This window comes from Carcharodon carcharias, chromosome 18 (assembly GCF_017639515.1).
Source record: "Carcharodon carcharias isolate sCarCar2 chromosome 18, sCarCar2.pri, whole genome shotgun sequence".
In the NCBI taxonomy this organism is placed as follows: domain Eukaryota; kingdom Metazoa; phylum Chordata; class Chondrichthyes; order Lamniformes; family Lamnidae; genus Carcharodon; species Carcharodon carcharias.
Window position 1 is genome coordinate 27,572,395 of NC_054484.1, and position 17,495 is coordinate 27,589,889.

The 17,495-nt window shown below is 41.0% G+C and overlaps 1 protein-coding gene across 3 annotated transcripts in view; it reads right to left on the reverse strand.

Annotated features, from left to right (window-relative positions):
• The window catches only part of runx1 (RUNX family transcription factor 1), a 216,988-nt gene that overhangs the window by 22,061 nt on the left and 177,432 nt on the right, over nt 1-17,495 (reverse strand). Inside the window, exon 6 of one of the 3 annotated variants that reach the window (XM_041211254.1) lies at nt 5,334-5,555. The exons of 1 other annotated variant lie outside the window; for it this stretch is intronic. In XM_041211254.1, the coding sequence (XP_041067188.1) occupies nt 5,334-5,555 (222 nt within the window). The remainder of the gene's footprint in view (nt 1-5,333; nt 5,556-17,495) is intronic. One more of the 3 variants, XM_041211255.1, reaches the window with a different exon arrangement.

Sequence of the window (17,495 nt, forward strand, 5' to 3'; positions counted from 1 at the left end):
TAAAATATTCTTTAAAACTCAAAACATATTGAGACTGAATAAGTAACACAAAAATGGTATGAATGTTATCTTGTCAAAACTTTTAACAAATGTTATTTTCAAATGTTCTTTCTTCTCCTAAAAGTGCAGACTCTTACCGTTTTATGATTTGATGGGTGCCAGCAGTACTGTGCTGCCATGCCCATGTAAAATGTGGATGAAAAAGTCCATATGGTTCATTTTAGTTCATGTATCTTGAAAGAAACCTACCCTTCTGACCCCTAGCACAGCATCCATAGAATCACAGAGCTTTACACCAAATAGCCCAATGTGTTTGTGTCAGCGCTGAAACTAGCAAAGAGCTAGAACAATCTAAAATTAACCCCACTCTCCTAGTTTACTCCTCAACAACCTGAATCTTTCTCTGGTCCAAATGTTTATTTACTCTTCCCTTAATGCCTTAACCTCTTCCTGTGACAAAGCATTCAACGCTCCAACAAATCTCTGTCTGAAGAATTTTCTCCAAACCTCTCTCCTCATTCTCTTGGTGACTGTTATAAATTGGTACCTGCTCCTTACTGACGTCTGAATAAGAAGAAATATTTTTTTCCTACTTATCCATCAAAACTGTTCATGAATACAGAGGCCTCTATTAAGACCCATTCCAGCCTTCTCTATTCCAGATCCAACCACCTCTTAAAAAACATCAAGATTTTTGCCTCGACTAACCAAGCTGACATTCTTTCCAAGTGCTTCTTCCAGGCATCCATTCTGAGTGCACCTTTCACTGGTTGGAACTTGTGCGTATTTTTCTCCTTTCAATTTAAACTGAAGTAGTCTTCCAGATTTGCCTTCTCAATACGATCTCAATATGATCTTTTTAGCTCAATGACCTCAGCCGTCTCCTTTGATGACTGGTTTTGGACAGTCAGGGCAGGATTGCTGAGTCCTCCCTGCCTGATGGTGTGGGACTGGAGGCGATGGGGTGTGGGGAGTGAGTGGGGGGGTGGTGCGCAATGGAAGGAGTCACACGAGATGCTATTTAGGAAAAAATATAAGAGCTTTAATCCATATTACCTTCTATTCAGTTGCTGAAGATTCATAACAGGGCAAGCAGGTTGAGTATCAAACTATAAATCCTTCAGATTTAGGCCAGTGGCTGGTGATAAGAGTTAGGGAGATTCCTGGTCATCCGTGAAATGGATAGAACATTGGAGCCTCTACCTTGACTGTCCATATGTCCAGACCACAACAGGCATATACAAGTGCATGATTTTTAAAAATTCATTCATGGGATGTGGGCATCGCTGGCTAGGCCAGCATTTATTGCCCATCCCTAATTGCCCTTGAGAAAGCGGTGGTGAGCTGCCTTCTTGAACCACTGTAGTCCATGTTGCCACAGCAACTCAGACTCCCTGAGTGAACTGTAACAAACTGCCACCACATTAGCAATGGAAGCAAAGCCAAGGCTTCAATTTTAACTGTCCTCTCCCTGCACTGGTCAGAGACCGCATAGGGCAGTCAAGCCGGAGTAGGGGACCCACCCCAGGCCTTGACATGCGAACCTGCTCCTCCCTAGGCTTCTCAGATGGATTGGTCCCTCCCTACAATAAAATCAGGGCCTAAAAGATACAAAAATGACTGAAGGCCTATAATTCCAGAAAACATTAACACTTTTGGAACTGAGATAGCAGTCAGATTCAGGCAAAAAGAACTGCAATTGAGTTTCCTGGTCATGGGCTCACTTGAATGGAAATGGGGGTAATTAAAAGCAATATTGAAGCTAGCCTCTGCGACGTTGCACAAAGCTTCCTAGAAAAATGCCCAACTTAATCCATCAAAACAAGGTATCAAATTAAATAGCATAAGTATCATAAAAAGAAAGTGTTTGACTGTGAGTTTGAGACAAAGCGACCTTTCATCTGCCAGCCTGTGTGATGTGGTGGACAGTTGGTGCCACAACCAGGTAACAACTTGTTTGGTTGAGTTATTGAATGAACAGGTGCCTTTGCTTGAATGAATAGCAGCAAGAGAGGGCTGGCATTTCTGTGCAGGGTTCACTTGTCTGAGCATGTATCAATCAAATAGATATTGCTTTGTAAGTAAGCTTAGTCCAACAGTTACTTCACATTGCTTCATTAGAATAATAAAAGCAATGGTTTGGTTTTGTAATGATAATAAATAGTTTTCAGTTGGAGAACAAATGTTAGTATTGAATACAAATTACAGAACTATGAACATCCATACCACCATGGGTGGAATTATATATAGGCAGCAGGAGACTCATTCGCCAGCTGGAGAGGCACTTAACTGGGCAGCAGTGGGCCTTCCCCAGGATCAAGGACCCCCCAGGGCAGAAGTGCTGCCTAGCAGAGCTCCAGGCCAATCAGGTGCCAACAGCTCTTCATTGCTCGACAGTGCCATCAGGGAGGCGGTGGGCGGTGCTGGTAATACAACCACCTGAGATCCAGGATCGCTGAGGGAAACAGGCCACAGGTAATTGATGACAGGAGGGGGTGGGTGTTGTGGGACACCTGGGGAAGGGAGGTCAGCAGCATGGGCAGGGGAGTGGTTCATGGTGGGCCCCGCACTTTCTGATGCTGGGTCCCTCGATTAGACTTTGAGGGCCGTTGAACGAGGGACCCCCTGAAGCCTGCAAGCATGATGAGTTCCCCTACCTATTGGGATGAGGCCCTTAATTGGGCATTAATCCCCATTTAAAGGGCCTCGATTGGTGGCAGGACAGGAAAGCCGTTCATGAGCCTGCCCGCTACAGATTTGATCAGGGCAGAGGCGAGAAGTATAGTACATACAGGTTTTGGAACAGGATCCATCAAACTGCCAGCTGATTCTCAGCTCCTTACTACAAGGACATGTGCAATCATGTTCCTACTGTTCAATCATACCATTGATAAGATGGAAGGAATGAAGAAGCTGCAACTATATTGTTATTTGAAAATGGCAGTGGTTTCATCTCTAATTGACAGTGGGCACAGTGCAAGTCTGTCTCAAGGGGTCTAGATTCAGTCAAGTATGAAATCTGGAGCCAATTCAAACATTCAATTTGCAACAGCTAGGATTGAACATTTTCTTCTGAGATTTGAAAGCAGCTACATTACATTAACCTGTATTTTTGTTAACTTTTTTGTAGTTTTTAAACTTATTGCTACATATGTTTGTACTGAATTTACATAAAGAAATAGCTATTTTGTGCTGCACACTCTGTACTTAGGAGTTGCTCAAGGTGCAAATGTGAATTTGCATTGATTTGGAGTTACACCAATAGACTAACAGCTAGTTACACTTGTACCACAGCAACTAATATCAATGCATTAGTGTGAATATATAATGGCATTCAAGGGAGTGTGTTTAAATGTTATTAAAACCTGAGTCTGAGTCTTAGAACTCTGAGCCATGTGTCATTTCATGAAATTAATTCAGGTCCCCGTCGGCTAACCATAAACTATGGTTGAGAAATTCCTCAGATCTGCCTCTGCTCCACTGACGTTACTTTACAGGGAGTGTATCAGAAACTTTGTTTACACAAACCCGCTGCACTTTTGTTGGAGTAATGGCAGCAAAGCAGAGGCTGCTGCAAATAATTTTCCCGAATATGTATTTGTATACTGTCAAATGCACTGTGACATTTTGCTGAGCAGTTTCAATCCAGCTTCTGGTGGACATATGCTTCCACCTCGAGACTGCTACAAAGATGCCTCTATAATCATCGCTCTTATTTGGAAGATGGCAAGGGTAGGGAACGGAAAATGGTCCTGACTTAACTGTAGTAATAGTGAAGGAATTAACACTTGCTGTTACTACAGGGTAAACATGACAGTAATTTGTGGTCTCTGCATTTGCAGCAATGGCATGAACTTAACCACTACTTAACCATTAGTTCTGCACTTTAGACAGCTGACAAAGTTCGGACTCATTTAGGACTAAGCGTGTTTTGAATGGCTTAATAAGTAATAATTACTTATAAACAACCTCTTTGGCCCTGAAAAATTCCTTTCAGAAGTGTGGAGTCTCACTCCCTCAGAAAAAGGTCAATGTTGCAGATCTACAAATTCTTGATTTTATAATTTTTTAAAAAGCTTTTTCAGTTTGTCTCTTTTATCACATTCCCTTAACATCCATCTATATTTCCCAATCTTCATTTTACTTTCTCCACATTATTTCAATTTAAGTTTTATTTCCTACCTTGTATTTTCTGGCTTAGACATTGTCTAATTTTAATTCTGAGTAAGTGAATGGGTTTTGAGCGAGTTAAAATCTGGTCTACCTGTGTGTCACAGTGAGGGGTTCTTCAGTCTGACTGATTGAAGAACCTTGCTGCTTCTAGCACAGATCCCCAGGAGATGATGTTGTGTTGAAACAATTGCTCAATGACAGGAAAGTCTGCACCCTAAAACTTTTTTGGCATCTGACAGTGAGGTGAACGGTAAGCATCGTTCCTTCAGTGCTAACTGAATAACTGGGCCAATTGATCTAGTAAGGAATGCTCTTCAGAGGTCAGAGCTGATGTATATTGTTAGGACAAGGAGAGGGAGCTTTACTCTGTATCCACCTGAGTTATATTATATCTAAGAGACTCTGATGCTGGTACTGGAAGAACTATCATTTCTCAACTTGATCATTCTAAAATATGCCAGAAAATAAAAATCTATGGGTAGAAATGACTGGTGGTGATAATGCTGTCAGAATGGTTATGATAAATTTATCTCTTTAGTATTGGAATGGTTTAATTCCTCCATTAAAATAATGTAGAGGAATTTGGAAAGAGCATATTAGGTGCTTATTGTCTACTGAGGTTTCTACTGTCTAATTTGTAAGCTGAATGATCATGAAGATTTTTATGAGTTGTCCATCTAAGAGGGAAAATTACATGTTGGTGCAAAATTTGTTTTGCCCACTTGATGCAAATGTCACAATTCATTCATTGCACCCCATGACAAAAAGCAATAGCACTGTGCAAACCTCTTGTCACAGGTTACATTGAAATGCCATGACAGAAAGGAGTAATTGAGACTCGAGGATAGAAATTATATGTCACAATGTTTTTGTAGTAATATTTAACACATTCCTATCAAATTCCTCTCTCCACCAACCCTTAAAATAGGAGAGGGGGAAATTAGGTAGGAATACATGTACGATAAAATCACCGACAGTCATTTCTACCCATCACCTTTCATGAGATACAACAGACTAGATAAATCGCCAAAGCTGCAGGTATTATAACAGATTGAAAAGGCTACTTAAAAAAAAAGGAGGTTCAACATAGTACTCAAAAAAAAATCATTAGAGAATCTAGTCTTCTCGTGCCTCATTCTGTGTAGCTGTCGAGTACCTACCTTGAATTTGGCTCTGTGCCTGAGGGTTAAAGGCGGCTGTGGGATTCAGTGAGGGCCGCGGGTTGGGAGCGGTAGTGGGGTGATGAGGGCTGAGCCTCATGGCCGAGCGACGAAGTTGCTCTAATTCACTGAGCCGTTCTGAGAAGGCCAGGCTGGCATTTTTACTCTGCTCTTCCAACTTCTGTCTATGTCCTGCAGGACACAGGAAAACATTCGGTCTTACTTTAAAGGAAAAGGAAAATAACGTCTCGATCATTTGTGCTGCAGGATTAGAACTTCAAAACAAAGAATTTTGCTGAGAAATTAGTTCCAGTTTTCTTTTCACTCTGTTGCTTTCTTTTATTCTCTCAATACCCACAAGAATGGATGTTCTTTTTAACACCTCCTGTGAATCTGTCTCTTTTTTTTGTATGACTTTTTTTTTGCCTGAGTTGGCAAACATCGCACTAAATCCCTGCCATGGCCCTTTCAAAACTTAAAAGAAAACATTAAACCTAATTTTCATATCAGAATGTGTGGTAAAAATTAGATCACAAACAATCTTTGCTGTAACCAACCCACCCAACCCCCCACCCACCCTGACCCGCCCCACCCCCCAACCCATTTTCCTTTTGTTGTTGCTTAAAGTCAAGGAGACAGGATAGTGTCATGAGATGAAAAAGGGGAAATCATTGTTTCATGACCCAGTTTACACAGGTGCCAGAATTCAGGTGTTCTTTTGGACGACCCCCAAAACAGCAACGAGTGAAAAAAATCAACCTCTGTTCAAGTATTTAGCCCGGCCTGACCCAAATCAAAATCCGAGGAGGATCCAGATTCAGGACAGAGTGACTAAATATTTGGTTCCCAATCAAGAGACAAGTATATGCTTGTCAGATATCCTCATCTTCCCATATCAATATTAGAATCGTTAGATTTTCTGCTGCTGCTGAATCCGGGTGCACTCTCAGTGGTAAATGATATCTGCTGGTCTGTTTTTCTGTGTACTGGGCCACTCACGTTTGTGAGATGAGCTGCCCAGCAGAAGGTGGGGAGGAGGTGTAAGAAATTAGTCGTGGCAGATCTGCTCCAGCAGGGGTCGCTTGGTGCAATTTGGAAACAAACTGATGAATTGCAAAGGCCTTTTTGAGCCTCTCTGCCACCTATAGGAACGTTAGACGCCAAATGGGCATCCCTCATGCCCAGCATTGCTATGGTGCAATACATGGGAAAAAAAATTAGCTGATGACTGGTATGGCATTCTGTCACTTGCCTGGCATTCCAATAGGCTCCTCCACAAAGCAGGACATCCCTGAAGTGATAGGGTAAGTGGAGTGATAGCAGAGTGGCTTTGAAAGACGTCTCTGCCTCAACTGCCAACTTACATTAGGAAGGCCGGTGAAAGTTAAGAGGAGAATCTAGCCCACAACTTCAAACATACACTTCCTGTTCACCACATTCCAGACACCACATGCTGTCTAACCCAAATATCACTGTTACACTTTAAAATGAAGTATAGAGAAGAGCAAAGGCATTCAACTGGATTGTGCAGAAACACTTTTTAGGAACAGAAACTAGCACAGCCACAGTATCTGCAGCCTCTTAGATAGTCTAAGACAAGGTCAGGATTCTTAACACCAGCCTGAAAAGCAACTACCCTTTCAATCAACTCATTCAATCTCTACCTAATGGAAATTAAACTCTGGCTCACATTAGCAGCAGAATAATATGCTGTACATTGGGTGATGCAATACTTCTTTCCCTATAAAACATTGCATTGCATTTTTTGGTTTACTATGTTAATCCCTTAGGAGGTTCATAACAGAAATGCTATGGAAACAATGTATTACTTCATTGCTTCATCATCAAGTATATTCAAGGCTGAGATAGACAGATCTTTAATCAGTAAGGAAATCAAAGGTTATGGGGACAAGGCAGGAAGGTGAAGTTGAGGATTATCAGATCACCATGATCTAATTGAATGGCGGAGCAGACTCGATGGGATGAATGGCCTACTTCTGCTCCTACGTCTTATGGTCCTTTGGCCTTATGATAAATACATACTGTTGCCTGGTTTTATAATCGCACCTCTTTCTCTGCTTGCTAATTCAATGCTTTCTTCCTTCTTCATTATTTTTCTCCTTTCTTCTCCCAAAGGCATGAGCTAATAATATCCACAGCTAGATATCTTCCAATGATTATGGCAGCCCCTCAGTTCCTTATTTAAGTAAGCTTTCTTCTTGACATTGAGTATTGGCAGACTATTTGACCAAAGAGGGCCTTACAGCTGATACATCCAGTTATCAGTAGGCTTCCACACATTTTCTGTAGGATTTAACTGTGTGTGAAGGAGGAAAACTACTTAATTTATTTTTCTTTTCTCAAGGTCGCTGAGGTTAGTGATCCTATCACTGTCTTGGCTTACATCAGTTAATTCAGTACAAGCCATGGATCCGACTTGCGATCTTCCTGGTCTGGAAGGCTCAGTGAGACTCTTGTTGGTAGAATCCACTGGGCATATATCTTAGTCAAAATTTTTAAAGGCCTATCGCTCAATTTGTTAATGGTCAGGTAACTTCTGATAAAATGGCAGCTGTATTCACTCATTTTTCTTTCCTATGTGCCCTGTACTATCCAGCATTGTTTACTCTACATCTTTATTATAAAAGGTGATGACAAATATGAAAAGAAAAAATAACAACCAAGATTTTTGTTGTAGGTGTAATGGTAAGGCTATCAGGATTCACTTATTATGAGACAAATCAGAAAGCACCTTCTGGTTTCCAACAATGTGCTGTAAAATGTGAAAATCTGGAAGTTGCTGTTTAATTTGTCCTGTTTGTCCATAAGCTGCACTACACCAGTACCTCATTAATGGCACGAGGTTGTGGTACTTACCTACTAGTTACCCACAAACATGCCAGAAAAAGTTACGATTGATGAATTCAGTTGTTTATTTATTCTTCATGGGATGTGGGATTCACTGGCAAGACAAGGGTTGCCCATCCCTAATTGCCCTTGGACGGCGTGGCTTGCCACATCATTCCAAAGGGCAGTTAAGAGTCAACCACATTGCAAGCACCTGGAGTCACATGTAGGCCAGACCAGGTAAGGATGGCAGATTTCCTTCCCTAAAAGTATATTAGTGAACCAGATGGGTTTTTACAACAGTTGATAATGTTTGCATGGTTACCATTACTGAGACTGGCTTTTCAATTCCAGATTATTATTTGACTTTAAATTCCATCAGCTACCATGTGGGATTTGAACCCTTGTCACCAGAGCATTAGCCTGGCCTCTAGATAACTAGCCCAGTGGCATTACCACTATGCCTTCATCTCCCATGAGAGAATTAAATGTGATAAGCCTTAATTCATGCCAAACAACCTCCCTAGCTCTGAAAATTTAATTTTACACATGTAGAATTTCATTCCTTTAGAATTTAATTATTGTTGGAGTTTTCTTTCTGTCTCTTTTATCTCTTTCTTTTCATTTTGTCTTTTTTCCCTCTTTTAATTTTGCTTTCTGTACATGACTTTACATTGGTTTAAAGGGGTGGATTTTACAGGGGGCGGGGAGGGAAGGTCCTGGATTGTCTTGGTGCACTGTCTCCAGATTGAAGGGACCACACATTTGTTGCTGACTTCCTTGGTCACTGCTTTCCCTCTTCTCCCCACTCTGGGAGAGCTCACTTCATTGGAGCCACTCAAGCCCCACAGCAGGACTCCAGGTAAGAGTGAGAGATCAGGGATGGGGAGGTGGGGTGAGGGGGAAACCTTGCCAGGTCTCATCTCCATCCTTGTGGTTGCTGCAGCCTCACCCTGGTGAGTCCTTGTAATCCAGGCCATGGACCCTGCAATTAGAAACTCTCCTTTGACAGAATAGATGCTTCATACTGCCTACTCTCCCTGATTGGCTGGGAAGCTTGGAGGTGGAATGTTGATGCCGCAGCTACGGGAAAGAGCCTTGGCAAAGTCCACCAATTATTTGAATGGTCCCCTTGTTCCGACAGGGACTAATTTTGTAAGCTCCACACGTCTCAGTCAGCATTCTTAAATCTGATTGGATGAAGTGTCACGCTGTTGCTTGCCCTGCTCACATACGGTGCAGATTACCTGTAGAGGGCGGCGCACCGAGGAAGACCTCTAAATACAGTAAGTTTATGATCAAAAGACTGTGAGCACCTGTCAATGCAATGAACATCGAATGCTCATCCTTCATCGCTCCCTGCCAAATCTGGGTCAAGGTTTTTTTTATCTTGTAGTGTGCTGAGCCGGGCGCCAGAATCACATAATCGGAAATCAGGGGCATGTTTCATCACTTTGTCGCTAGATATGCACTTTGTGGATGACAGGCATCATTCACAGGCCATTGACAAGTCCCTTTTGTCAACAGCAGATGAAAATGGCCATGGAGAAGCTAAGGTGCAGAGCTCATTCTGCAGAAAGTGTGGCGCCTTAGAACATAAAAGTTATTGGTGTAGGTGGGTATACATGATTGTAGAAACTAAAACTGGAAGTTCTTAACAGATTTCCGACATTGCTCAATCACAGAGATGCTGTTTGCTGAAGGCAATTGAGAGCAAGACCTGTCGTCTCAAGCGCAATGAGTCATCAAAAGTTGTGTCTCAGTCCAGCAACTCACAATCCTGAACAGACATGCTTTTCTTGCAGGTTGAATACAAACTTTGAGAAACCAGTTCAATCTGAACTGAGAGAAACTGAGGTGAATCAATGTTGCCTATTATAGCAATGCGTACATCTGATGGGCAACGTGCTGGCTAAGCTATGCAGCCACACAACAACCTGAAGGTTTCCACGCAGGTCCCTTTTATTTACCACCCCAGAAATTTTAAAGGGTGGTGCATTAAACAAATCACCTGCACACTCAATAGAATAACTTGGATGGTACATTGCTGATGGGTTAACAGTAGAACGAAAGCCAAAGTACTTCATTTGCATCACCAGCATCAAAAGGTTCAATGATGCTGTTACTTGTACATTGCAGGAATTGGTTTTTAAGCCCACGTGATGAACTGACAGTTTAATCAGTTCTAAACTGACCCCTGAGTGCACTAAACACAAGTGGTGTGTGATCATCCCTAAGAATGTTCTCTCGCACCAGTCTGATTTTTAAAAAAGATTTACTCCTTCGTGGAATGTGTGCGCCATTGCCAAGACCATCCCTCAACATCCAAGTGGCTTCTTAGGCCATTTCAGAAGAAAACCTCAGCCATGTACTGAGTCTGGAGCCACATGTAGGCCAGGTCAGGTAAGGATGGCAGATTTCTTTCCCTAAAGGACATTAGTGAACCAGATGAGTTTTTATGACAACCTTGTAGCTTCATGGTTACCACAAATGACACTAGCTTTTTATTCACAATTTATTTAATTAACCGAGTTTAAATTACCCAGCTGTTTTGGTGGGATCTGAACTCATACCTCTCAGATCATTAGTCCACTCCACAGGGTTACTAGGCCAGTAACATAACCACTATGCTACCTTGCTCCTTTTAGGAGGAAAAAAAATCACCTTAGTTTTCTCCATTAGCCTAAATAAACCTCAGGTTCTAAAAAGTAATGTTTTTTTAACCGTTTTCTCAATCATTCTAGGATTTTTTTTGTTTGTAAATAAAATTTTACGGTGAGTTGTCTCTCACTCTCCAACCATTTACAAATGAATAGATGTTTGAATTGCTGACTGAATTAACATTTTCAAAGAATGGTTTCATATTTTGGAGATCATTGAGTCCAAGAGCACAGTTCCACCCTCCAGCAAATCTCAGTTCAATGTGATAAATTTACCCAATAAGGCTCTACAGGTCTTTCCCTCGCCTTATGCTAACTACAGTAAACGATCTGTGCAACTTTTTTTACCCAAAGTGAGGCCCAAGCTGGTGTAATCTCTCTAACACAGTTTTCAACCAATTGCTTGCATGTTATGCAGGCAGTTGATCTCAAATCTTACATTATTGCTGTTGGCAAAAATGACCATTTCAATAGCAATATGCCTCTCTCACTCTTATCTGACGCAGTTCCAAAGCTGTGTGTAGTGTTGGCACCAAGATGAACCGTGTTGGTGACTTACACAATGCTCGGAGACTGAAGGGTGGAGTCCAAAGTGAATGTTGATGGAGCGGGGATTGGGTGTGGATAATGAAAAAGCAGAGCAGGTAATCAAACAAAACAGCAATGATGGAAAAAGAGAGAAATAGCAAGCAAATAAAGATAGATAAACAGTGAGAAAATGTAAAGAATGGGGTAAGGCCATGGAACGCCAGCACAACAGAGCATGAGAACGATAAGGAAGGTGAGACCACAAGAAATAAAGAAACAGAAAAACGTGTGAAGGGAATGAAAGAGATATGAGGGAAATTCAAGAAAAGGTGAAAGATAAAGGGATAGTATTAAAGAGATAAAGAACGTATGAAGAGAATAAATAGTAAAATGAAAAAGAAAAATGCTTGTGGGTATAAGGGAGAGAGAGATGCGGAAGTAGTAAGTCTCACAGTGGGCTGATGTTCATCCAACTTCTTATCTCTGTCACTCATTTTCATGGGCCTTTCTCTCTAGGAAAAGCACATTTCCAGGGAAAGCAAAATTCAAATTCCACCATCAAAATTGACATGGTTTTATTACAGCTTGTGCAATCAAGCATATAAGGTTCAGACTAATTTTTAGTCTGGCTTTGAGCCTGAACCTGTTTCAAATTAGTTCAGAAACGATTCAAATTGGGTGAAGTTATTCTTTCCTCACATTACAGTGAGGGGGCAAAAAATAGCACATGTGAGTGATTCATAAAACTCCATGTGAAAGAGAGTAACAGTGTATTCATTAAGAACTACATGGTAGATGGATAAGAATGCAGTTCATTTTCAGAATTAACATCCTGTATATAAAATAATAGTTACAGGCCTTCTACTTTTCCAATGGCTGTTATGGAATTAGTGGCTTTTCACAGAAATACTCAGAATATTTTCTCCCCGATGTGCTACAATCTTTACTTTGGCTGATATCCATCACTGGATTTGAGTGCTTATGCATGCAAGTCTCAACACTACGCAAACAAGTCACTTACCAGTCACATGTGATATAAATGTAGTGACTTATAAAAGATTCTGCACACACATATGGCAACAGGAAATGGCTGCACTGGTATTGCACAATCTGAGACAAACTGGAACTTCACAGCAGAGGTTTGCTGGAGTTTGGGACTAGATTCAGCATTTCCTTGAACACTAGCAAGTAGCTCAGTTTCCTTAGCTAAAATATTTCAGACTTGTCTTGCATTAATTTGTTCTTTCAGCTTTTTTTGAGTACTAATTGAAAAAATAAAATTGGTATCTGTTGAAAAGAAATGAATTTAAATAATTTTGGGTACAAGGGGGCAAATTACCCACTTATACCCGCATAGTGGGGAGCAGTGCACATGAGGAGCTTGTACCTGAACATTGAGCACAGAATATAGCAGACTAATTACATAGTCCACTGAATTTTTCACCCATTGCAATTAACAGAACATTGAATGGACTGCATAACAGAGATGCGATCCTCTGTCCCAATACTCTGATAAGTGCGCTCAATTCGCACTACTCAATGCTAGGAGCAAAGAGCAGAAAATTACCCCTTAAATAGTAGCTTGCTTATCCACAGGTTGCCTGTGATGTAGCCTCTAAAATGGTGTGATTGCTAAGAAGGTGGCATCATGTCAGGTTATTCACATTGTTGCAGAAATGATTATAAATGGTAGTTTGCTTTAATGAGCCTACATCTAATATTATGTGTTAAATTCCTCTGTTCATTATTTCAACAAAGGCCTTTAAAGCTCTTAAAATAACACAAACTTTTAACCAATATGTTGCTGATGTTGTACATTGCAAATTCAACTCTACTTTTAAGATTTGTGTTTAAGTCAAACTAACCTACAAGAGGCCATCAGAGAGCATTTACAATAAAACAGGGCAACAGTTTTCGATATTTTCAGATTTCTTACAGGGTGAGATATTTGCAAAGTGTCAAGAATAAGGATAAATATAATTCCTGAAGCTTGCACTGAGCTCGGTTGGCCAAATTGGAGAAGTCAGAATGGGATTGGGAAGAGCAGTCAAATTGAGAGACATAGGAAGCTCTGGGCCACACGTCTGAGCTGAAAAGTAGGGCCTGGTAAAGTGGATATGGAGTGTGTCCATTGGTATCCAGGGTGGAGTGAAATTAAGTTGATACATTGGGTGTGGTGAAATCAATGTCTGAGCTTAATTCCAGAAAGGGATTCTGTGACTGAAGCATTAGCTTGTTCTTTTCTCCCTTTAAGACCTACCATGCAATTTCACCATATCCTGTTTTCATCACAGAGCTGGAACCTTTCCTGTATTTTTCATGATCTTAGTGTTTTTCTAAAGCCCCCCATATTGTCACTGCGATGGTCTTTTATATCATTTGGCAGGTTCCTGCTTCTCCTGCAGCTCATTTAACCCATTAAATTCATCTGGATAATAAGCAGAAAATAAAGGTTTGACCAGTTAATATGTTTTTTGCTGCTATTGGTTCAGGTGGGAACAATGACCAATTCAGCAACAGAACTTCTCAATCTTCTTCAAATAATGCTACAGGATCTTTTTGGGTCTATTGAGCAGGCAGACGAGTCCCTGGTTTAATATCTCATTTGAAACCTGTTTCTCAGACAATACAGCACTCCCTCAGTATAGCCCAGATTAAGTATCAGGACAGTTGCATGTGGAAGGAAGAAAAAAATCATTCATTGTTTCTGCTCCTGATTGCTGTCCAGTGATCCCCTTCTAGAAGTGTTTGTACACGTTAGGCGAAGATAGTACCAGGTTTGAGCCCGTGGCCAAATAGCTTGCCGATACTCACAAGAGGGACGACCAATTCGGTGAGTTACTGAGGGTTGTTCGCCCTATAGAACTGTAACCTATATTGATTTGCTATCTTCAGGGGCAGGATTTTCCCCTCATCAGGCAGACACAGCAGCAGGCCCAGGAGTGGCCGGGCTTTCTCACTGACTGGTCAGCCAGCGTGAAGTGCGTGCTAAGAACCTCAGCACTGCCGGGATGGGGGCAGCAGGAGCATGAGCGCTGAAGTCTGTGCACAGAGCTTCCTTAGGGAGCTGAAGATTTTTTAAATGATAAAGGAAGAATTTACAATTAATATAGACATGTTCTCACACGTGACTCAGTCATATGAAGAGGGGCATGTTAAAAATAAGTTTTAAAAAATGTAATTTTTTTTTATTCATTGCTGGAAACCTCATCCTGCCTGTGGATGAGGTTTTGCAAAAAATGCAAAGGCTGCCCGGCCTATTTGCCTGCCTGCCAACCTTAAGGTTGGACAGACAGCGAAAAATTCTACTTCTTTAGCTGCTTAACGACCCTAACAGGTCTTCTAATTGTCAGCGGGTGCGCTGCCGACTCTCACGCTTGCCCACCGACCAAAATATTGTGCGAGTGCGCGATGACATTGGGATGCTTGCCCGACGTCACTGCGCGCTATTTCACACTTGGGCATGTTGGGCGCGTGCCCGCACACCGAGCGGAAAATCCTGGCCTTGGAGAAAAACAGGGAGGAAAAAGAACAATTGGTGAAAATTTCTGAAACAAGTAGCGTAAAGAAATCCAAGAGCTTGAGATTTTATACTTGCAACAGCAAACTGTGAATGATTTGCTGAAAAGATTAAGAATCGCCTGAAATCTGAAACTTCTGGCACACAGTTTCAATGTTTGACCATTACCTAAGTGATTTTTAGTTAGTTTTGACATCCACAACATGATTACAAAATCAACAACTACAACGTACATTTATACCACACTTTTATCATCAAATATCCCAAGGTACTTCACAGAAACATTTTCGCACAAGACATGACACTGGGCTACATAAGAAGATTTAGGACATGTCAAGAAGGTAGGCTTTAAGGAGTGTCTTCAAAGAGAAGGGAGAGGTAGAGAGACAGAGAGGTTCAGGGATGGAATTCCAGACTCCAGGCACAGGCAGCTGAGGGTACGGACATCACTGGTGGAACGTTTAAAATTGGGAATGCGCAAGAGACATAGGATTTGAGAAATGGAGATATCTTGGGCCGGAGAAAATTACAGAGGTCGTGAAGGGATTGGAAACAGGATGAAAATTTAAAACTGATGCGTTGCTGGATCAGAAGCCAATGTGGGTCAGTGATCACAGGGATGATGGGTGAAAAAGACTTGGTGCAAGTTAGGATATGGGCAGCCGAGTTTTGCTGAATGTTCTTCATTGCTGCAAAGTGACGTTGACTCTATGTCATTGAGCAGCATAACTCACTGTAGCTAAGCTTATGTCAGTTCAGGATTTAACTTCAGTTCTATGACCACCTCCAGGAAGCAGTCTCACACAACATGGGCTTCACACCAGCTGTAGCATGGCTGCAACTGGTGCAAGGCCAGCTGTTCAAGAATAAAACTAAAGTTTAAGAAGTTTCCAGGCAGTTCCACCTTTACATTGTCAATGCTAAACAGGAACAACTGTCCAGTTAGCACTTCTACAACGTTAACATTTTCAACAGTGCTGTTAGCTGGTTAGCAGTTTTCTGTGTGTACCCATTGACATTTGCAGGCAAAGAACTCTGCTTTCCTCTGACTGGAAGGCAGTGCAGAGTTGGCAGTATAACTCAGTACTGCCCAATCTCAAACCTGTGATATAACTGCAGAATAAGCCAAAAGCAGATGTTCAGGCAATTCCAAAGTATCGATAATATGGTTTACTGTCTTGGACAGTAATGTTAACAGGTCTTTTGAGCACAACAACTAGATTAAATACAAACATACTTATGTTACACAAGATGTGCACATAATGAAATTGCGTCATCCAAAATCACAGTTCAACCATTTGTGTAGATATGGCCAAAATAAAGAGGATGGTTTTTGAGAGAAAACGTTTGCCATCATTGTAGTTGTGATCTTTTAGAAGATAGGGAAGAAAATATGTTTAAATTACTAAAGGTTAATGATGCTCATCAATTTAGTAAGAATGTATCATATTGCTTGGATTGACTCCAGTTAGCTTTGCAGCTAGATCCAAATGAAGCTGCATTGCTGTATAAATCTCAACATTAACCTTGTGAGAACTGAACAAGTTTTTTTTTAAGTTTGTGAGAACCAAACATTACTTGTCATCTGTTTGTTTATGCATTTTGCTTTCATAAATACCCACACACCACACACAGTCAAATCTCTCCACACACTACATGCACACACAGCCACATACCTGTCTACACATACAGCCACTCCACACCACACACACAGACAGCAACACTTTTGGCCACATACATACATACATACACACATACACACACACACACATACGTACAAACAACACAAAAATATTAGAATATTATCAGAATTCTTCTTCCCCTCTTCCATCACACAAGGGTGGTGAAGCCAGAGAACACTATAAAAGAGGCAAACTAACCAATAATGAGCTCTTAACTTTGAGTACCATGCTTACTCTTGAGAGATTTATGTGTGTATAAATACACAAGACACAAGTCCTAAATATAAACTTATCTTTCATAAAGATTGTTCTATGTGTTAATGCCAAACAACCAAGAAGTAATACAATATTCTGTCCTTGGGGTTAATTGTTACAAGCCATTTTTCATGTTTTCTCGGACCATTGCGCATTGAACGATGTTAACAAACAACAAAAATACTATAACAGCCCCTTGTCTCTAGAAATTGCAGCTTGCGATGTCAGCATACATATTTGCAATTCTACTCCACACCTGCTAACCTATGAATTACCATTGCTGATATTTTCAGACTAACAGTCAAGCTGAAACGCCAGGAGTAATGTGTGTAGGACACTATTTTAAAGAAGCATTTACCTGTTATTTGAAATGGATGACTGCCTCCACCAGGGTGGCAAAAGAATGTTTCATTAGCCAATGTCAGCAACAGGAAGTTCTAGGCTATATACTATTTCCATTGTGTTTAATGCATGCTATTCCCTTGTCCACTATTTCAACAGAAACCTGTTTTATTTTAATGGTTTTGTAACAGACAGAGAAATGTCATACAAAGTATCTTTGTACCAATATCACAAATGGTAGTTTCTAGGCCTCTGTTATCCATCTGTGAAAGTAAATCAGGCAATCACTGATACTGTGTGAAAATTCTTCCAGGATTTTCAAATCAAT